We start from the raw sequence: 21,464 nt of genomic DNA on the forward strand, positions 1-21,464 counted from the left end.
AGGCAAGCGGGCGGGCGGCGCGGCGGCGGCGGCGGCGGAGCTGGGCCGCGGGCGGGCGGCATGGGGCTGTGAGCCGGCCGGGCAGCGCCCAGGCCCCGCCGCGCCCGCCATGCCAGGGAAAGCCCAGCACTTCCAAGGGCCCCAGGTCAGCTGCTGCGCCAAGTACCTGCTCTTCGCCTCCAATGTGCTCTTCTGGGTGGGTGAGCGGGCGCCCCCCGGAGCGCCGGGACGGGGAAGGGCGGCGGGGAGGAGCGCGCGCGCCGGCTGGTGGGGGCGGGGAGGGCGGCCCCGGGGCGCGGAGGGCTGGGGTCGCCTCCGTCCCATTGTCCGCAGCAGCGCCTGGGCCTGGCCGCGGGAGGGGGTCGCGGGGCCAACGGGAAACCGCGCGCCCGCGGGCGGGGCAGTCGCTCTCCTCGTCCTGGGAAATAATGGAGAGCGATCTCCAGGTGCGCCGGGTCGGGGGGTTGTTCCGGGGCAGCCCTGCAAGGTGCCGACCGGGCGCCGGGAGAGGTCCTTTTGCGGCAGCGCCCGTCGCCCTGCTCAGGCACGGACCTTCACGATCCTGAGTGCAAAACAGCGGGGAAAGGGCGCTTTGACCCATGCAATAACGGGAAAGCACTCTTGTGCACCCACATTTTTCTGCTCCCATCCATCTTCAGCAGCAACCCATTATACAGAGAAGGCAAACCGAGGCAAATCCTTTCAGTTCATGCGTACAAATTGGCGTAGAATGGGAGAGTGGGGAAGAGAGTTACAACATAGCATAGTAAAGTATTACTTTGAAACTACAGAAGAAGGGAAACCTGCAAGTAATTTCGGGGTCATGAGTGGTAAAGCAGACTGAAGGGGGGGAATGGAAACGAAATGGAGGAAATATCAAAGTGTTGGGGGACTCTTACAACACCTGCAGCCTTCTTAGTTGCTCCCATGTGCCCTTCAGATGCTATTTTAAAATACATTTTAAAATGGGAACAAAAATGGGGGGATATTAAGAATGGGGAGCTAAGAATGCCGAGGACATCACTGCCCCCTGCAGCTCCAGTGTGTTTTATTGTTTAGTTTGCTAAGGAATGTTGACCAAAAATACATTTAAAAATACTAGGGACTCTCAGTACCTCTCCCACTTGTACCAGAAATGTATTAAACTCACAAAGGAAGCAACCCACATTCTGGCTGCAGGTGTTTCCCTCTAGGTCTCTGTTGAGGGACCAGCAGATATGGGAAGAATAAAAATAAAAAACCCATTAACTGTAAGCACGTTAAAGAGGAATACCTGGGTCCTGCTTAACTGTAGGAGGCCAGTCAAGACCAAATGTAGAAGCCTGGCAAAGCAGCCTTTGCAGATGTTGTGGCTTAGAAACCCTGTGGATGGCGAGAGAGTCCCATAGCTGCAGAGGGAGGATGTAGCAGAGTGTGCATGCGCTGAAGCGCCACCAAGCCACAGCCACCACTAATGGGTGCTGGGAGGAGATGAACGGAGACAAGAGACCAGCACTGCATGGAGTAAGTTCCTTGCTGTCCTCTGCAGAAAGGGGAGAGACGGGCTCTGCTGGCTGCGGCCCACCTCGTTTTCATAGGAAGTAACTCCTGTTCCAGCACGCCTGGTTCAGTGTATGAATATGCAAAGCTGCCACAAAGTTAGAGTAGCCATGCAGTCTAGCCTTGGTATCATCTCTCCATGTCTGCAGGAAGAGTTTTCATCAGCTCTCCTGAGTTCCCCGGGATTGAGCTTGCTTGCTTGCTTGCTTGCTTGCTTGCTTATTTATTTAGTTATTTAAAGCATTTTTATTTTGTCCTTTCCCAAGGTCTCAGAACAGAGGTACAAAAATAAAAACAATAAAAACAGCATTGAATAAACACAGTCCAATAAAACCTTGGGACCTTTTGCATTGAGAAGGAGCACTCGACCCTTTGGAAGGCGTAGCTATGTGCTTGGCCCTCCATAGATTTTCATACCTTATTCCATATCACTGTATTTCAAACAGAGCAATATATTTTAAAATAGGCTCTGAAGGGCACATGGGAGCAACCAAGAAGGCTGCAGGTGTTGTAAGGGTTTCAAATTTGCCTCCCCCACTCCCCATTCAAACAACCATATCAGCCACTTCCTAGCTTAGAATGTTAGATGAGCAGCATTTGGCAAACGAGGTGTCCCAGCTCAGCCGCAGAGCTCTCTGCCCTCCTTCCTTGTGATGGAACTCGCAAATACTGTGAACTGCATGGCCGTCCCCAGCCCACCAAGTCACCAACCCTACTCGGGCTTTTTCTGGTTATTGTGTTTCTTGTGAGCACTTTATGCAGTGGCCATCCCATGTCTGCCTCTGAGACCCTGTCTTGATCTTGGGTGCGCCTGCAGTGGGAGAGAGCGCCTGCACTCGTCTTCCATTTGTGGACTTTTCATGGGCAGCTGATTGACCCCTGTGTGAAAAGAATGTGGGGTGAGATGGCCTGATCCAGCAGGGCTCTTCTTACGTTGTATGTTAGTTTCCAAGCAGCTCCTCGCCATGGCTCATGCTTTGGCGCAGGTGCTGACTTGGCGCATGAAACAAAACTGTGGTTTCCAGGGAGCAAGTTCATGTTCCCAGCACCGTGGCTGCACATGTGCCAATATTACGCGTTGGAAGAGAAAATAGTGTGAGCTTTTTGGGAATGTTCTCTGTGGAATCTCAGAAATACAATGATGTTTTCTGAGAAGGTTTTCTGCTGTTTCTTCTTGTTTTCTTCCCTCTCCCTGGTGGCCACCACCATGGAAATCACGTTGTTGGGTCTGGTCTGGCTCATTCATAAATTTGCGGCTTACCAGCTGGAGGACTAACACTCCCTACTTTTGTTTGTGGCTTTTGTCAGTGGCTGATAAAACGTGGGAGGCTCTGTGGTTAAGGTAGGAGTAGCCTGCAGTCCCTGCACTTGCACACCTGCCCCAGTCACTGATGCTTCCTCATGGCTTGTGCACCACAACACCGTGTTAAGTCGGGTCTTGTGCCTGGTATATAACTGGTGTTCGTGGGCAACAGGTGCCTGATTATGTTTGGTGTAAATTGCTTTTATTAGGAACAAAAATCCAGAGATAGTCCAGGTAGGCAAGTTGCAGAAACACTGCAAGACTGTTGTTTTAGAGAAAGAAGCTCTTCCTAGGGTATGAGGAAGCTACTCCTTTTTTGAAAATAAAAAGGATCTTGGTGCTTCCAGCCATAATTTGTAAAAAGACTTAGGGCAGCTTCAAAAGTGAAAAATTTCTGATGTGCAAAGTACTTCTGCAAAGAACACGTACCATTCCCAGCATAGATCCATAAAAGCGCTTCTTTGTCAGAATTTCATAACTCTGCAGTGGATTTGAGACTCAAGGTCAGCAGCCTGATCTCAACTGCTGTGACTGTTCCAGACTGTGCGGGTCACATTTGGAGTCAGAACAACATGGCATTATTATGTATGCCAGGGAAGCCAGGATTAACTTTCCATATCACATTTCCTGTCCTGATGGTTATTGGCCTCTGCATCTCTTGCACAGGGACTGTTGCTCTTTGTGAAAAATATATTAAGTAAACAGCAATGCTCTCTGAGCAGTTCACAATATGGATTAAGCAACAGGATCATGATACCCGAGAAAATTCACAAAGCAACATGTAAAAAGGGCATAGTAGAAAGCAAGAATTAAGTCTAGTAATTCTCCAGATTAGAATTTCCATTAACTCGAGGTGAAATTGCATTGGCTTGACTTGCTCTCTGAAAATGGTAAAGACAGATGACTGGGAACCCTCCCACTGGGTGCCATGAAAGAAGGCTCTTCCAGCTTAGCCTTCCTTCACTGATGTCCTGTGCCAGTGTTGGCTGCAACTCTGGAAGGGCTGTGGCTCTGTGGCAAAGCCCCTGCCCTACAAGCCAGAGGTCCCAGGCTCAGTCACCAGCATCCTCTGGCAGAACTGGGAAGAGTCCTGCCTGAAACCCTGGGGAGCCACAGCTGCCAGTCTGTGCTTGCAGCCCTGGGATGGAAGAACCAAGGGTCTGCCTCAGTGTAAAGCAGCTTCCTGTGTTCTCATCATTCCTAGCCATCTTCCCCTACACTGGCTGTTAATGATGGGAGTTGCAGTCCAGTGCACCTGGACGGCTCCAGGTGAGAGAGGCCTGGTCCAGACTTTCAGGGCAGTGCATTCGCCCTTGAGGCTCAGGATGATCTCTGTGCAGGGGCAGGAGGGGCTGCATCAGAGAATTTCTGAATGGGCACAGAGTTTGTGCATGTTCTGGGACTTGGCACAGTCTGCTAATGAGCAGAGTGAGGCATCTCTGGTGAGATTCATCATCTCTGGGGATGAAACAGAGGAGCAGCAGGCCACCCAGCACACGCAATGGGTCTTGATCCCGTTCTGCTGTTGGTTTCCGTAGGAACCATATTCAGACTGGGCCTTATCTAACTCTTTACTCCAGAGAATTTATAAACATACTGCCTCATACTGCACAGGGCCGTTGGTGGTTTCCAATCAAGTCCACCCAGTCTTGGATTAGATTGTTTTTTCAGATCTGTTTTAAAACTGGTTTTGCCATGAAAATCACCATGGCCGCTCTGTTGCCTGGCTAGAGGCAGGAAAAATGCAGCCAGGTTGATTCTTTTTGAACTCTAAGCTGCTTTCAGTATCGCTGGCCTCAGGATCTTTTTGGAGTGGCTCTCCAAATTCAGAGGAGTTGGTACTGCATTGCAGGGGTTGTGCTCATGCCCGGCGGCCAGTTCCAGAAGGTGGTGCTAGGGGGCTTCTGTTCAGCCCTGTCGCATTTATGAAGCCCTGGATGAAGGTGGCCATCTGGGCTGTGTTGGCATCAGCATGCAGGTGGCAGGCTGCTCCATTTCTCTCTTTCGTCTCAGCCGAGTGTGGTTGTCGAAGTTCTAGTACAATGCTTGGCCATGGCAATGGTCTGGAGGAGGGCTAAGCAGCCGAAGCTCATCCCAGGCAAGGCAGAGGCCGTGTGAAGGGGGTTCCTCTGCCTGGGTGAGCATTATTCAACCTCTTCTGAGGGGATCGTTTGAACTTTGCTGGGGGGGGGGATCCATCACCCTCCACACGTTGGCTGCTACTCTCCTCAGGCCTGGCCAGCATGACTAATGGTCAGCAATGACGACAGTTGTGGTGCAAAGACATCTGGAGAGCTGCAGATGTTCTCCACTCCTGCCTGAAAGGATCAGGTCAATAGTTGGTTCTTACATCTGTCATTATTGCCAAAGACACAAGTGGCCTCTTACCAGTTAAGACTGATATCAGCTGTGGCCTGATCTGAACACGGATGGGGTGGCTTCAGTGATCCAGGTTCCGGTGACTCTCCCTCTGGAAGGATTGCGGTGCGTGGTGCGTGGAGCTTCCTTTGAAGAGTAACCCAAACATTTAGCTAGGGCAAAACATGGCAGCACACGTTTTAAGCAAGATCTGGTATTATGAACCCATGTAGTTGGTTTCTTCTAATCTCCACAGGCTTCTAATATGTTTCTGGCCCAAAATGAGAGCAATTATTTTGTCCTCTAAAGCCCAATATGGCCTGATAGCTCATCACCTCTTTCCATCTGTACCTACCTACAACTAACGGTAGGGAACCTCAGTTGCAGGGAAGACATCCAGCTTTTCTGGGACTTTAATCTGGCCTCCCAAGGCTCCCCAGGTGGTCCTGCCCCCTTCCTCCCAGCCCCACCACCTTTTCTGCAATCACATATCATTCGGTATTTGACGACCTATGGAATGTGCTCCCCAGAGAGGTCCGCCTGGCGCCATCGTTATTTGTTTTTTGGCGCCAGGCCAAGACCTTTTTATTTAAATGCTATTTTAATTGTTAAGGTTTATTTGTTCATTTTAAACTGACCAGGCTGTTTCCACTATTTTATGTATTTTATTTATTCTATGTTTTATTTTATTTTTTTTTTTTTTGTATTTATATGTGGGATTTTAATGATTGTAAGCCACCCCGAGGCTTATGTGATGGGGGCGACATATAAGCTGTCTCAATAAATAAATAAATAAAATATTTCCTGGCTAGTATTTTGTTATTCAGACTTTGCCCTTGTTGCCTTTGCCCTGCTCCCACCACTGGAATCTGACCCCCAAGAGCAGCTTCAAAATTGAATTCCACCCCTGGGTTGGAAGGACCAAAGTTCAGCAGAGGGAAGAGGCCATTGCTCAGTGGCAGAACACATGCTTTGCACACAGAAAGTCCTTGGTTCAGTCCCCAGCATCCCCAGATAGGGCTAGGAAAACCTGCCGCCAGAACTGCTCTGCAATACCAGAGTAAATGGGCCAAGGGCCTAATCTAGCAGAAGGCGGCTTCCTGTGTTCCACCTACAGAAGCCCTTGTCCAAATGCCACGTCAACCCAAAGAGCATTGGATGCCTGTCACAGCGAAAGTCTTCCTGGAAAGGCTACTCTGGCACCTGTGCTGATGCTTTTTCTGCGGTAGGCAAAGATTTTCCTGTTCTCCCAGGCCTTTTAACATTCCTTTCACATCCTGGCATTTGGAATTACCGTCACATAACACTGATACAATATTTTTGTCTCGGCTTTTATCAGAGCTGTGCTGTGCTTAGCTCTTATGTCTCTGGCTTTTATGAGATTGGTTTAGCTTTTCAGATGGTTAGCTGTTAGCAGATTTCCTTGTGTGAACCTTTGTTTTTTATTGTGGCATTTATATTTCATATTTTCTAAAATTCATTTTACATTCTCTTGTACATCACCCAAAGAGCCATACAAGGTGGAAAGTTAATAAATAATTTGATCCGTCTAGCCCAGAGGTAGACAAGCTGGGGACTTCCAGATATTTTGCACACAACCCCCATCAGCCCCAGCCAGCATGACCAGTGAGTAGAGATGAGGGGAGTCTCAGATCTGTGGGGGGCACTAAGTTGCCTGCTTTTGTGGCTCTCTAGGACCATGGAAGGAGAGAAGGATTTCCCAGCCTTGCTACCTTTCAACTAGAGATGCTGGGTGGCTTTCTGCATGCACAGCGTATGCTCGTCCGCCAAACTATACTTCTTAATTAAGTTTGCATCATTCAGTTAACCGGATTCTCCACTCATGACCTACTCCATTTTGCACTACGCTTTGTATAGACGACCCTTTTTCCAGGACTTAGAGATGGAACCTGCACTGGCTGCAAAACCTCTTTGGCCAAACCGGCAGAAGAGCAGCAGCAGCAACAGGGCAGATTTGCAGCACTCAGTGGGCCACTGATATCATATGCCCTCAAAGCTCTTGGAAACTGTTGTCAGAGTTCAGCCCAGGTAGGCTGTTCCCATGACGGCCGACTCTACTCTAAGCAGCAATGCTATTCATTTATTGTGTTTATTTTCCATCTTTTTCCTGCAAGAAACTGAAGGCAATTGGCATAATCCTCCTCTCCATTTTATTACCACAACAGCCCTGAGAGATAGGCTGGGCTGAGACTTCGTGACTGGGCCAACGTCCTCTGATGAGCTTCCAGGCCAGGTGGGGACCAGAACCCAGATCTCCTGAGCACCAGGTCTGCACCAACACTGGCTTTCTGTTTTTTTTAAGCTTTGGCTGATTTTTTTTTTAGCTCTGTTACGTTTTGGGGGTATACAGGTAAACACCTGGCCAAATTCCAAGTGCAGCAACTGCCACTCCTGAACTTTTGCCTTTCTATTAGCTGGTGCCATCAAAAGGGTTCCTGATGCTGGTTTGAAACTCAGGTAAATGATTTGGTAGCGTATCTCTTTGGTTTTGCATCGGAAGAGCTTAGGAAAAAAACGCATGATTTGTGGTGTGTACGTGGCTGGGAGTTTTATGACAGGATCTTCTAGTTGTATATTATATCAATTTGGTTTGTATTACTTCCAGAACATTCATCTTTTCCTCTAAAGGGGGTTTACCAGACCAGTCCTTTTACTGTATTCCTTTCTCATCTTCAGCAAGAAGTGGTCCAGTGCTGAAACGGCACTGTCGCGGTTGCTTGCAGATTAAGATAATTGCAGACATTGCTGCTGCATATTTATGTGACTGTATGATTATATAACAAGCCGGAGTGGGGAGAAGCTCACCTGGGCATGAGTGCCCTCTTGCGCATCAGGAAAAGTGGTCAGATGGAAGAGGCGGTTGGCGAGGAAGGATCACGCCTGTGCCATATGTCAGGTTAAAAGTGAGATTTGCAAGGAAGATTAGGCGGAGTTGTATTCTATGAGGCCTTTTTGACTAAAACGACTTGCCTGCTGGAAAAGGGGAGATCAGACAAAAATGGCAGTTCAGCCCTTCAGTGTCCTGCCTGAAAGAGGCTCTCCTGGTGAGCGGCAGATGGCCTTTCTGTGCAGGCAGCACCGGTTTTCTGGAGACCTTGAAGCCACAGCAGCTGTATCATGTCAAGGTGTGGACTGGGCAAGGGAAGGAGAATAACAAGACTGAATTCAAGGAATGAGGCTTTCTAACACCTCTCCCCCCCACCCAAAAAAAAGGGGGGCTCTTGCTCTGTCTGTGAATGCAGGCCCAGATGCTCTTTTTTGAAATGACAAAGTAAAATTCTACCAGCAAAGTTATATGTAATGAATATTATATTTGCACGAGTCTTCAAGTGGTGACAACAGGAATTATCGAACTAGAGTGATGTTTTTGTAACCCTGATGTGGGAAAATCAACATGCATCACCCTTACCATGTCCAAAAGTTTTGTGAGGAACTGAGCCTTGCTTGGAGTGAGTCTAAATCCTACTGCATATGAGCTCTGCTTATTTTTATTTGAGGCATGCAAGGCTTGAGTTTGCTGAGATCATAGCACATCAAAGTGTGAGACTAGCTTTAGGAAAAGGATCATTTCAGATGTAATGATCTGGGCCTAATAAACCATGGTTTATTATGTCAATTTAACCATGATTTATTAAGTCAAGAAAGAACATTTTGTGCATTTTGTGCATATGCTTCCTTATGTATACTTTCAGCCTTTGTGTTATAGTTTGTTTAAGCCACAATTTCCTGTTCCACACAAACTGGGAAACAGGTTTAATTTCACCTTACTAATCAAGCTAATGGGATGCAGGTGGCGCAGTGGTTTAAACCGCTGTGCTGCTGGGCTGGTTGATCGAAAGGTCGCCAGTTCGAATCTGCACAACGGGGTGAGTTCCCGTTGCTCCGTCCCAGCTCCTGCCAACCTTGCAGTTCGAAAGCGTGCAAATGCAAGTAGATGAAAAGGTACCACTTTGGTGGGCAGGTAACAGCGTTCCGTGGACTTCGGTGTTTAGCCATGCCGGCCACATGACCACGGAGACTGTCTGCGGACAAGCGCTGGCTCCCCCGGCTAGGAAACGGAGATGAGCACCGCCCCCTAGAGTCAGGCATGACTGGACGTAACATCAAGGGGAAACGTTTACCTTTTTAATCAAGCTAAGTTCCTGCTTTCATAACCTGGTAAAATGAGTTTAAACCATGGTTTCCTAATTTCATGGAACAGGAAATTGTGATTTAGAGAAACCATGATAGAAGGGCTGAAGCTGGGCATGAGCAGGGAGGCACATGCTTGCTCTCTCTTCTTGAGCCATGTTGTATTAAGCCAAAATCATCATGTCTGAACTGGCCCAAGGGTAAGCAGTACTCTGCAGGTTGGGGGTGTGGCTTTTTCTCCTCTGGGATGCAGCAACATCAAGGCTTCACCATGTTGGACCAACTCAAGGGCACCTGAGTCCTCTGCGTTCCACCAGACGAGATGCCTCTACGCAGCTTTCCCCAGTGGGGCAAGTGAGCAGCAACTGGTGTAGGAAAAGGGCAAGGTCTAATGTGTGGGCAAGGGAGGAACTCAGATGAATGTCGTGGCTGTTTCAAGAGTGGCCCCCTCCTACTGTGGGAACAGAGCGTCCATTGTCTGTGCAGTGCCAGGCTTTGAATGCTCCAGATGCTGCATCGCCAGCCTCCTGTTTTAGTCAGGGCCCATATTGCGGGAGTGCAGTGCCAGTGTTAAAGGGGCCGGAACAGGGTCAGGATTCAGTCTGATGCGCCCCACAGCTGGCCTTGCAAGCCTGACCCTTTCCTTGCATAAGGATTGGCTGCACGGGTGCAGGACTGGGAGTGTAGCTAGCTGGGGATGCCGGGAGTTATAGCCCAGCATATCTAGCAGGAGGAACATAGGGGAAGGCAGGTCTAGATGCCTGATTCAAAGCAGGCCACTTCTTGCCCATGGCTGGAGAAATCCAGGTCAGGATCTACACTCAAGATCTCCGTGGCTTTGATTGCTGCACTGGGGGAATAGGGCTTCCATATCATTCTCCCCCATCTCTGTTCCTCTGTAATGGTCACCATCCATCTTCTTATTGTGTGCACAGTTGCAGGCATGAGTGGCCTACATTATAGCCTACTTCTGGCCGCCATCAGCTAGATCTGCTCTTTGACAGTGGCCAGGTTGTTGATACGGATTTGCAAGTATGTATATCCTGGGCTGGATGAAATTGTTGCTTTGGAAGTTTAATGTCTGAAAAATCATTGTGCAGGGGGCAGCATGTGGTGTCTCTGTTTCCTTCTACCGCTTGTTGAAAGGTTAGGAAATCAAACATTCAGTTTATAAAGAGGATATTAAAAACCCAGGAGGTTTCTGAGTTGGTCTCCGTCCTTCTGCCTCTGCGTGCTTGACTCTTCCTGCCTCAACATGCTTTCCTCTGTGTGGGATGATAAGCTGAACTAAAACCTGTTTCTTTATCAGAAACTGCAGATCAGCTGCCATCCTAAGTACTTGGCTTTCCCCAGCCTTTCAAATATGTTTGGATGTCTCCATATAATCCTGGCTGGGAATGGATCTGGAGGGCACCAGGCTGGGGAAAGCTACATGAGGGGCAAAACCCACTGCAGTCAGGAAGATTTACTTCAAGGCAAACTTGCATAGGACTGTGTTGTGAATTGTGCGCATGGCGGGAGGCGGCTGGGTGGGGGTGGGGGAGGGGAATGTGAAATCACTTGCATTTTGGAAATGCCTCAGTTCAGAATTTAAAGCTCTCAGCTTGCCAGATTCTGGGACCCAGATCACCAGAACAGGGCGGCCACTTTGCTGGTGCTGACCCAGCATTTGTTGAAGCGCACAGAGGCTCCGGGGCCGAATCACGCGTGGGTGCTGAGGAGATGGCCTGCACGGTGGGTCGCATTGATTCGTGAATGTGGCCACACAAGGGCAGGTTTGCATGGCGGAGACGCAGAGGTGCTGTGCTGGAGTGCAGTTCATGAGCAGCTTTTTGCCTGCCAGAGCTTCTCGCCTGACCCAGTCCCAGGACTTTTAGTCCTTGCAGCCAGGAAGACCTGAGTACCTTCTCAAAAGGCTGCCCCTCTAAAAGCTTCAAGCAAAAGGGAAGGTTGCTTGGCAGAGCAGGTTCCAGGCTTAGTATTTCTGATCCTGTTTCTCCCCGCCGTTTGTGTGCAGGGCACGGGATGGGTGCGCGTTTGGGTGGCGGGCAGGGACGGGGAGGTCCTCTTGGACTGTGCAGGAAGTCCTCACTCTGCATAACCGGACTTTCCTCTTTTGCAGTTGCTGGGGGCTGCCTTCCTGGCCATTGGTCTGTGGGCCTGGGCAGAAAAGGTAAGAGGGAGCAGTCCCGTTGTAATGGGGAACTTTCTGGTTGGTAAATGTTTTGTTCTCTCTGGTACCAGGGCCATAGATAGCTCTGGTGTGCCTGACAAACTGGCATGGACATTTGGGTCCAGAACCAAGCCTGGTTCTCCAAGTAGCTCTCTGGCTCCGTGAACGCAGCCAATTGTTCATGCACTTGCCGCGGACCTTTTTCTGGCACATCCCTGTGCTATCAGCAGCTGGCACCAAGTCGCACACATGCAGAGCTTACAGATCATCTTCAGGTAGATCTGACTGCAGCATCAAAAACGTCATGCCAGGTTTCCTTGGTCATGTGTATAGCAAGCCGGACTCTTGCTTGAAGGGTCCTTGGCTGTGGGGTCCAGTTCAGCTCACCTTCCCCTTCCTCCTCCCCTGTGCTGTCCTCTCCAGGGTGTGCTGTCCAATCTGTCATCCATCACCGACCTGGGGGGCTTTGACCCTGTCTGGCTCTTTCTTGTGGTTGGAGTGGTGATGTTCGTGCTGGGATTTGCTGGTTGCATTGGGGCCTTGAGGGAGAATACGTTCCTGCTCAAATTTGTAAGTCTTTGTTTCTTCCTGCTTCCTTCTAGAATGGACTAGCTAGCAAAACATGAGCTGGACATCCCGTTTGAGAACTCAGTGTGGCCACAAGCTTGGTGGGCCAGCAGCTTCAGCCTGTCTCGCCCATGTTCCAGCCTTAGGTTGCATCATTTGTGAAACAGGGAGGATAATGCTGGCCTTCTTTATAGGATGGCTGGGATAATGTATGTGAAGTGTTTTGAGTGCTGAGGAAATACATCACAGCTCAGACTTCCTCACTCTGATGCCTTCCAGATGTTTTGGACGGTGGCTTCCAGGATTATTAACTGTTGGCTATGCTTTGGTGCTGATGGGGGTCAAAGTCCAAAACATCTGGAGCACATCAAGCCAGGAATATTCCTGGCTCGTTGGCTCTTGGGAACCAAGGGGGGAGGTGCTGACGAGAGGCCGTGGACATGCACTGCTGCACAGGAAGTTCCAGTAGCAGTTGGGGTTTTCCGTTGGCACTGCAAGGAGGGCTGGGGCCAGTGGTGGAAGGGAAACTGGATGCAGTGCTTGTAGTGGGATTGTTATGCAGTTGTCTGGCACGAGGGTAGGAGAGGTTTATTGACTTGCTTGTATTTTCCTGCCATTCAATAACTGAAGCTCTCTGGGCAATTCACAGAGCAGAACTTAAAATACGATAGCATACGTAAGCCCTCAGCTTAAGAAAGACCACAAGCAAAGTAAAAGCCAGCAGCAATTCAAAGACCTTTCCTCCTTTCTTATTCTTCCCTGTATTTATAGGCTGCCATGTAACAAAAGTTCTCAGGACACTTTATGTCTGATCTTACCCTTCTGCAGGGTGGAGCGTAGGTTCTTAGAAGCACTTGCACTGCCTGGATGTGTAAGACCTGCCCTCTGACAGCCTCTCCCTTCTTTGCCCCCAGTTCTCCGTGTTCCTGGGGCTCATCTTCTTCCTGGAGCTGACAGCTGGTGTCTTGGCCTTCATCTTCAAGGACTGGATCAAAGACCAGCTCAACTTCTTCATCAACAACAATGTCAAGGCCTACCGTGATGACATTGACTTGCAGAACCTCATAGACTTTGCTCAGGAATATGTGAGTTCTAGAAGCTCCCATGAGCGACAGCCTAGTTGTTGTGTGTGTGGTTGTGGTTGTATGAAAAAGCCCTGTTTTGTCACATGACCACTTGCGAAGCAAGTCGGACATTCTAGCTGATCATAGCTTGTCCTTGATGAGTGTCCGCCTGCAGAGCTACACCTTCGGATCTCTTCTCTTCAGATTCCTCCAACTTTACAACGCCAGTGGCTGCATCCAGCAGGCATGCAAGCTCTACTCTTGGTTCGTGCTGAATAGTTTCAGGGAGATGCTCTGCTCCAAGACATAGTGCAGAGTTTCAGCCCAGGGAGCACAAGTGGCACACCTGATCATCAGGCATTCAGTTCTAGTTCTCTCTTGAGATGCTTCCAGACAGGTGGCTCCTTGTGCTATCCAAACATCACTCTTCTGCACTAAGCTATGTGCAGAATTACAATCGACTTTATTTGCTTCTGAGAGTGTGATGCTGGTCTGGAGCATTAGTCCACTGTATTCATTCATACTGGTGGGCCTGAAATAACAAGGTGAGCCCAAAAGGGACAGGTCACCTGAGTGTGCTAGTTTGATCCATCTTTGATCCATTTTAATCGATTATTTAATCTGAGCTGAAGTGCTTTTTATACAGGTGCTATGGATTATTTCTATAGTTTAAAAATATAATCTAAAGGTAGGCAAAAAGTGTTTTAGCGCTAATTAACAATCAGGAAAATAAAACCGATAACATAGTGCTAAGATGGTGCAAGCAGAAAGACAACATGCTGTTTTTGTTTTTCTTTAATCAGTATTTAAAATTGTGCTGGAATGCTTTTCCATGGAAGTGCTATTGTGCGAATATTTTAATAATTTCTTAAAAATGGCCAAGAAGGTGTTTTCGTGCAAATGAAATGATAAATTTAAAATAAACAATGGGTAAGCAGGCGTTTTAGTGCAAATGAAAAGAAGATGGCAGACATGGAAAGAGATGTCAGTGCAGACTTCCACCAGCAGGCTCATCTGCCCAGTTCAACAGATGCGCATTGCACAACCCAAAACCAGAACGGAGTCACAGTCTCCACTGATCGCCTTTCCCACCGAGTGCCTTCCATATATTCTGGACTACAGTGTCCTGCATTCTGGACTCTCGGCAGTGCTAGCTAGAGCTGATGGGCGTTCAAGTCCACAACACCTGGAAGGTGCCCACTGGGGAATCTCGTGTTAGTGCCACACCTGTGGCGATGTGGCTGCTCTGCTCTTCTGCCTGCAGTCTGGAAAGAGACGGAGGGAAACACAGGAGCACAGCCATCTGATGGCATCCTGCAAAATCCCCCAAAAATGTTTTCACTAAGCGTCATGGTTGCGATGGGCTTAGTGAGCTTCTGAGTAGACGACTCTGTCTCTACGCATCCACTTTGGGTTAATGTGAGTCTTACCTTCCTTGTCAGCACCATCTCATCAGTGTGTGTGTTTTCAGTCTGCCTTTTAATTTGACCTGAAGTGCCTGTTTTTGTGCCTGTTTTAAAAAAGACAACATGAAAATACGTGTGTCCTAGAGCTTAAATTGGGAAAAAAGAAAATTCAGTGACAATTTTAAAAAACTGATTAACACCGTCTCCAAAAAAAGCTACCTTTTCACTTAATTCCATTTTAGTACTGAGTTAATTTTTATATTCATCCTTTGATGAACATTAAAATCCTTTAAAAAACAATCTTTAAAAATCCTTAATGAAAGTAATGAAGAAATGGCTCCTAAATTTAAAAAAAACCCATTTTTCTGCAAATTAAAGGATCCATTTAAAAAACGATCAAAACATTGCTTTTAAAAAGGGTGTGTGCAGAATTATCTCTTTCCGTATGGCTGTATGTCTGCGGGAGTAACTGGGATCCACAGATGTCCAAGGAACTTTGCAGGGATTCCACACTGTGGGAAGCCTACCTGCGAACTGGTGTTTTGCTTGGGTCGAAGAGTGATGGCTAGTGCCTGGAGCCGCCGGTCTGGAAGAAGCCCTCGGTTCAGTGAGAGAAGACCAAAGATCTGACCCAGCCTATAGGGGTGGTTCTGTTGGATCTTCTGCAGTCTGGAAAGAGACAGAAGAACCATGGGGAAAATACAGGAAAATGGAACTGTGATGACAGCACTATGTAGACAACCCGTAAAAAGTGAGTGAATAACGCATGGCTGTTCCAGAGTAAATGACAAGTGTGGAAACACCTCCCACTCCTTGTGGCCTGGGAATGGCATAGCTGTGATGCCCAAGCCAGAGGGGGCCCTGCCCTCTGCTGGCAGATGCTGGTGATGCAGCAGCAGCCTGGCCAAAATGCTCTCAGCGGCCTCCGTCTGGAAGCAGTGAGGAGTCTGCACGACCTCCCATGTGGTATGCCCCGTACCGTATTTCTGAGCATGGGAGTTGCTTCCTCAGGGTCAGGTTGGTTTGTTCCATGCGTTTCTGCACCATGCATTAGCGCTGCGGTGTGGCTTGTTTTCTGGACACTCGCTCCCATCTAACGCTGCCTCCTTCCACAGTGGTCTTGCTGCGGGGCTCATGGGCCTAACGACTGGAACCTCAACATTTATTTCAACTGCACTGACTCCAACCCCAGCAGGGAGCGCTGTGGGGTGCCCTTTTCCTGCTGTGTCAAGGATCCTGCGGTAAGGAGCTGGAAGAAGGGGTGGGAAAGAAGCCGTACGTCTCGCCTCAGGGGCATCCAGTCGCAGTGCGGCCTGGATTCCCGGCTGCTTGTCCCCTCTTCACCCAAGTAGTATCTGCAGAGCTTGTTTAAGGTCAGAATCACTCAGGAGTGTGGATCTTTGCCCAGTCTGGGGTACGTGATTGGCCACATTAGACGGAGTATGATCCAACCTGTCCCAGAATATTTTAACTCCATTGGCACATCCGCCCTTATCTGGAATGGGGTGAAGCAGCCGTCCTCCGCCCGGTGCTTCCAGCTGTGTGGCACTCATCAGTCTGGGCAGCATGGCCAGTGATTGGGGGCTCCCGGAGTTGCAGGCCAAATGTCCCGAGGGCATCGGGCTGGGGAAGGCAGAGGCTGGGGTGGGATGGAGGCCTGCTGCTGAGTTATTTGGAAGGGTGCGGCTTGCAAAGCACGTCAAGGAGCAACAGGCCCCTTTGCTGGGAAAGGGCTTGGCGGCTTCCCAGGGCGGTGTAATCTGTCCCGTGTCCGTTCTTTCCCCAGGAGGATGTTCTCAACACACAGTGTGGCTACGATGTCCGCCTTAAACTGGTGAGAGCCAAGCTGCTTTGCCAGGGTTCGTGTCGGGGAGGAAGCAGGTGGATGCGCCTCTTGAGCTGAGCTCGTGGGATGAGCCAGAAATGGGGCCAGGGCACATTGGTCTTCCGGGCACAGGGCAGAGCAAGGTTGGACCGGTGCATCTTCTGAGTTGTGGGCTGGGGCCCAGGCGGGTGTGTGGGCTGGCGCTGGTGGCCGTGGGGAGCAGGTAGCCTCCAGGGAGCGGGAGGGGCTGGAGGAAGCCGCTCTTCGCCCTGCAAGCCGGGGAAAGCGGTTTCCCGCTGCCTGCGCGGCCTGTTTGCACGGTTGCCTGTGCCTTTCCGCAGGAGCTGGAGCAGCAGAACTTCATCCACACCAAGGGGTGTGCTGGCCAGTTTGAGAAGTGGCTCCAGGACAATCTCATTGTGGTGGCCGGAGCCTTCGTGGCCGTCGCACTGCTCCAGGTACACGCGCCAGCGATGCTGCGGGTTTCTGATCACAAACACAACTACATATTGGACCCTGTATAACATGGCCCCGAGTGTCAGGATAGGTAGCAGGAACCTGCAGAAAGACTTCATTTGTTTCATTTTCTTAGTGGGACCTGTTAGTCTCCCTGTAGCCATTAGCTCCCAGGATGGTAAAAAACACAAGTGAATTTCAAAATATGCATAAAAAGAGCAGTGGCATCATAAAACAACCAGTTAGAAGCAGCAGCCCAGATTCTTGTCCTATGGATCCGGTAGATCTCTGCCCAACCTGCCTTGGGCTGACCCTAAGCGAGAAAGGAATCGTGGCGGGTCCAGCCACCGGCCTGCCCCTGCTCCCTGCTGCCTCTGGAGGGCCAGCTGGAAGTGAGCAGAGCTGGGCATTGAAAGCACCCTTGTCCCCTTTAGGGGGATTTAAATGCTGGGCAAAGCAAGCAGGGAGCAGCCGCAGGGACTGGAGAAGGAGCAGCAGCACCATCCACTTTAAAGGAGGGTCGATGTACCAGGGAGGAAGGAGGCGCTTTTAAGGGAATTGGCCAGGAAGTTAGTGAGACAATTGGCCATTGTGTGCCCAAACACAGGAAAGAAGTGGGGAGATTCTAGAGCCAGGAAGGAGTCCACTGGCGAGTCAAGCTTGGAAAGAAAGGAAAGTGTCACATGATGTGGCATGAGAGCCAGTGTGGTGTCATGGGGAAGAGGGCAAGCCTGGGATGTAGGAGATCTGGGTTTTAGTCCCTGCTTGGTCACGGAACCAGCTGGGGGACTGGGCCAGTCACACACTCCCAGTCCAACACACGGTTGTTGTGGGGATGAGATGAGAGCCACAGGAGGAGAATGAGGTAAGCTGCTTTGAGTTTGCTATAAGAAAAAAAGTGGGATAGAAATCAAATCAAATCAAATCAAATAATCATGTTCTTCAGAAGGGGCAAGGAAGTGGGACAGCAGAAGCAATGAGACTGAGGGGTCCTGCATTAAGTTTTTAGGCTTACTTAAAATGCTGCATTTGTTGGTGAAATTGTTCATAAAATTGTTCATCCTGTTGGGGTGAGAAGGACCCATATATGTTCACTCCGGGTTTTCCCCCCTAAACATACGAACATTTAACTTCTCCCACTTGCTTTTTAAAGGATGTCAAGTCCGCCAAGTGGAAATGGGTGTTTTTATCAGTCCCATGCCGAAACGGTGCCCTTAACTGGTCCAGAGGGGGCCATGTTTTTGCGAATCTTACCGGGACCCTTTTCTGCTCCTCTCTGAACGGACGTGTTTCCCCCATTGGCATAAAGCAAAAATTGGCGTGGTCATCTGTTGTGTGGTAGTTGTGAGCGGTAGTTGTAAGCTGTGAGGGAAGACCTTGAAACATGAGGGTTTATTTCTTTTTTTTTAAAACCCCTGATAAAGCTAGCCTTTAGAGCGAACCCTCCCAAGACCACTTACAACAAATCCTAAAGCCATGGGATGTGATATAATAGTCAAGAAAAGCATTATAGAAAAATACCATAATTAACCATTTTAGAACCAGATGGTATTTCACATGCACTAATCCCAGCAGGTTACTGACTGTGTTGCAGGCCAAGGGAAATGGCTGAGTCTAAAAGGCCTCTCAGGACACGGTCCCACGAGTTGTGGCGCAGGGTGCCCTGTGTTTGCCATTGCTCTGCCTTCCCATGGCAGTGGAGGGGCTGGGGCGGCTCTCCGGCTGCTTCCCTCCCTCCTGGGCGGTGGGCCTCTGCGATGCGGGAGAGATCTGCTGGAGGCCTCCTTCCTCTTGCCAGCATAAGGAGCAGGTGTCCGGCTCCAGCACAAATCTGCCAGTCTCCGGAGAATGTTTCAGAGAAAGTTGTGGGGCCCTGCTGATTGGGGTGGGCTGCGTTGGGGGAAATCTCCTGAGCAGGCAGAGGCGCCTTCTGTGAGTGGAGCATCTCCGTCTGCAGAAAGCCGATCCTGGATCCAGCAGACTTCGTGAAAGTGGCGTGAATAGCCTGCACGCACCAGCACATGAGGGCAGGGGCTCCTTGCCTGCCTCTCATGCCTTGCCTTCAACTCTCTCTTCCAGATCTTCGGCATCTGCCTGGCACAGAACCTAGTGAGCGACATCAATGCCGTGAAAGCCAACTGGTGACCCCGGTGCAGGGCCTGTGCTGCCGCCTTCACTGGATGCCCGCCGTGCCCTCTGTCGGACTGAAGCCACACTCGTAGCCACAGCTCCGGCTGCGCCTGTGCCACATCCGTCTCTGTGCTTGTGTGCCTGTGCGCCTGGGTGTGCAGCCGGTGCTACCAGTATTAATGGCTGCCTGGGCTTTCCCTTCCCGGCCGGGGCACACGAGCTGTGGGCGGCAATGTACATAGTATTTATAGAGGCCTTCTGGGCAGTGCTCCTTCCGCCCTGCAGTGCAGTCTGTGGGGCCGGGAGCCGTGGCACACAGCCCTGGGGCCGAAGGAGCGAGGCCGCTCCGGACCGGCGTCCCCCTGCTGCCTGGAGCGGCTCCCCCGCCTCCACTCTCCCCAGAGCCCCTCTCCAGTGTCTCGGGCTCCTCTCCCTGGCTGCTCAGGGCTCCTCTCTGCCGGGGGCTTGAATGAGGGGCACTGGGGGCTGGGCCCCCTCAGCCAGCCAGAATGGGTTTTGCCAGCCAACCTGGATTGCACGGTTGGCTTCAGTCTCCCGATTTTCTTGTGGGATCAAGTTCCAATCCGAAGGGTCTTGAACAGGACAAGAGGCTGCTCTGCCTCGTTTTGTGCTTTCCCCACCCCGCCCCCCGTGCCCGCTGTGTTTCCCTGAAAAGACTGTCCAGGCTCGCTTCTGCAGCCGTGCACGTGTGACACGGGAAGGAGCTTGCCCGCGCGACAGCAGGCACGAGCCCATCCGCACCTGCCCACCGAGAGAGAGAAACGGGCAATTCGCTGTGCTGGATTTTTAAAAGAGAAGCGACGCCTGCTCTGGCTAGATAGCAGCCCTCATTTTGTGCAGTCAAGGGGCACACACATGGACCCGTTCCAGTCTTGAAGGATTATGGGGGAGCAGCCGTTCACCGGAGTGCAAAATACGCAACCCTTTGTATGCAATAACTTCTCTCGCTCGGGACTTGTCTGAAAGGCCCATGGAGAGAACCCGGGACCTCGGTGGCCTGAGCTGAACCACGTTTTGGCCCGTAGTGTTGTGCCCTCCCATGAGCTGCCCATTGACCCGTGCGTTGAGGACTGGCCAGTGACACAGCTGAGAAGGCCTTGGCACACGGCCAGCAAGGACTTTGTGTTTGTACCCTCACCTTGGTGGCCATGTTCTTGGCTCTTCTACTTTCTTGCTTTCTCTCTCCCTTGAACAGGGTTCTTTCCTAATCCCCCTGGACTCTGCTGCTAACAGGACTCATCAGATCATTGGAGATTCTATTGACCTGCTGTACCTAATAAATCAATTCCTGCCAAATCGTTCTTGTCTTCAGTTTTCCCTAATACACCAGCTGGCTTATGTGCTGAAGGCTGGATTTGCTTGTCTCAGGCCCAGTATTGGTCTGTGAAATGGGTCTGTTTTGGTCTGTGAAAGGGGTCTGTGGGGATATTGAGATCCACCACCCCTCTCTACCCCACGCTTGCCAAGGTGCTTGCTGAGACCCAAGACTGAGCACTGGTTGCAGTGCCAGCTTCTCTCCACGTGGGGGAGCTCCCTACTAGCTTTCCTTCACCAATAGTTCCTTTAAGTGGCTCTGTTTATTGCCTGCAGCAAGGGAAAATGTGTGCTTGATGCAGAGATGTGTGAGCGGTGCGGGAGGAAAGTGCGGAATGAGGGTGCTTAGCCCATTCCCGCCTGCCACGGGTTTCCTATTTACTGTCACCTTTGACAGCTGAAGTGTGTGTGCTGATGTACTTTATGGGAGCATCCTTCCCCAAGCACCCCACCCCAAAAAGGGAAAGCTATTATGAAGCTGTCAACATACATGAAAATGGAAACTAACTACTGCATATGTAAAAGCTACAACTGATCCATCTTAATCAGAGAGCAAAAGATAACTCGCTAAGCAGATTTACTTTCAACTCAAAGCGTCTTTGGCGTGCTTGACGGTTATAACTGTTCTAGGGCTTAGCAATACAAATGCACTTCTAGTGGGACCACAGGCTGCCTAGACAGTTCCTATCTGTGTCCTCTTCTGTGTAGGATTTCCTTTTCCATTAATTTGCATCATCCTGATTTTTCCAGGCTTTAAGACAAATTAACATCTGGCTGTTGATGCTTGGCTCAGGGCCACCATCACCCTCCCTTGCCTGATTGTCTTGCTGCTGGCTGGAGAAACTGCAAGATGTGATGTTGTCACCTGCAGGCATGTGGTGGCCCAAAAGGGTGGTGAAGGAATAGGCACCCTGGTGCCCGCCTGACGCTTTCAACGGCGCCTCGTGGAAGCTGTGGCTACTATGGCTGACCGCCAGGCATGAAGGATGCTGGGGTCGAAAACATTTGGGGGATCAAGTTGCCTGCCTGCCTGCCCTCCTGCCCTTGGTGTAACGATACTTGGCTTAAACTGAGTGAACTTTAGTCAAGGGACTGTTTTAGAGACGCAGCTTGGCTAACGCCTGCTGGTCAACTCTTGCCCCAAGTGGGTTTTTCA

At 50.2% G+C, this 21,464-nt stretch overlaps 1 protein-coding gene across 1 annotated transcript; it reads left to right on the forward strand.

Annotated features, from left to right (window-relative positions):
- Window positions 1-53: 53 nt before the first annotated feature.
- Window positions 54-20,290, forward strand: TSPAN17 (tetraspanin 17). Its single transcript, XM_044450972.1, has 8 exons — window positions 54-196; window positions 11,475-11,525; window positions 11,949-12,095; window positions 13,007-13,177; window positions 15,678-15,803; window positions 16,349-16,396; window positions 16,729-16,845; window positions 18,923-20,290. Exons 1-8 carry the CDS (start codon window positions 110-112, stop codon window positions 18,986-18,988), a joined length of 813 nt encoding a protein of 270 aa, XP_044306907.1. The 5' UTR covers window positions 54-109; the 3' UTR covers window positions 18,989-20,290.
- Window positions 20,291-21,464: the final 1,174 nt, after the last annotated feature.

This window comes from Varanus komodoensis, unplaced genomic scaffold, assembly GCF_004798865.1.
Source record: "Varanus komodoensis strain SLA01 unplaced genomic scaffold, ASM479886v1 scaffold6_1, whole genome shotgun sequence".
Lineage (NCBI taxonomy): Eukaryota > Metazoa > Chordata > Lepidosauria > Squamata > Varanidae > Varanus > Varanus komodoensis.

What these genes read in the sequence shown, in the direction of transcription:
- TSPAN17 (XM_044450972.1), top strand. Translation starts at nt 110, where the DNA reads ATGCCAGGGAAAGCCCAGCACTTCCAAGGGCCCCAGGTCAGCTGCTGC. An exon ending in ATACGTTCCTGCTCAAATTT is followed by an intron (nt 12,096 to 13,006) that starts GTAAGTCTTTGT and finishes CTTTGCCCCCAG; the next exon opens with TTCTCCGTGTTCCTGGGGCT. An exon ending in TGGCCGTCGCACTGCTCCAG is followed by an intron (nt 16,846 to 18,922) that starts GTACACGCGCCA and finishes TCTCTCTTCCAG; the next exon opens with ATCTTCGGCATCTGCCTGGC.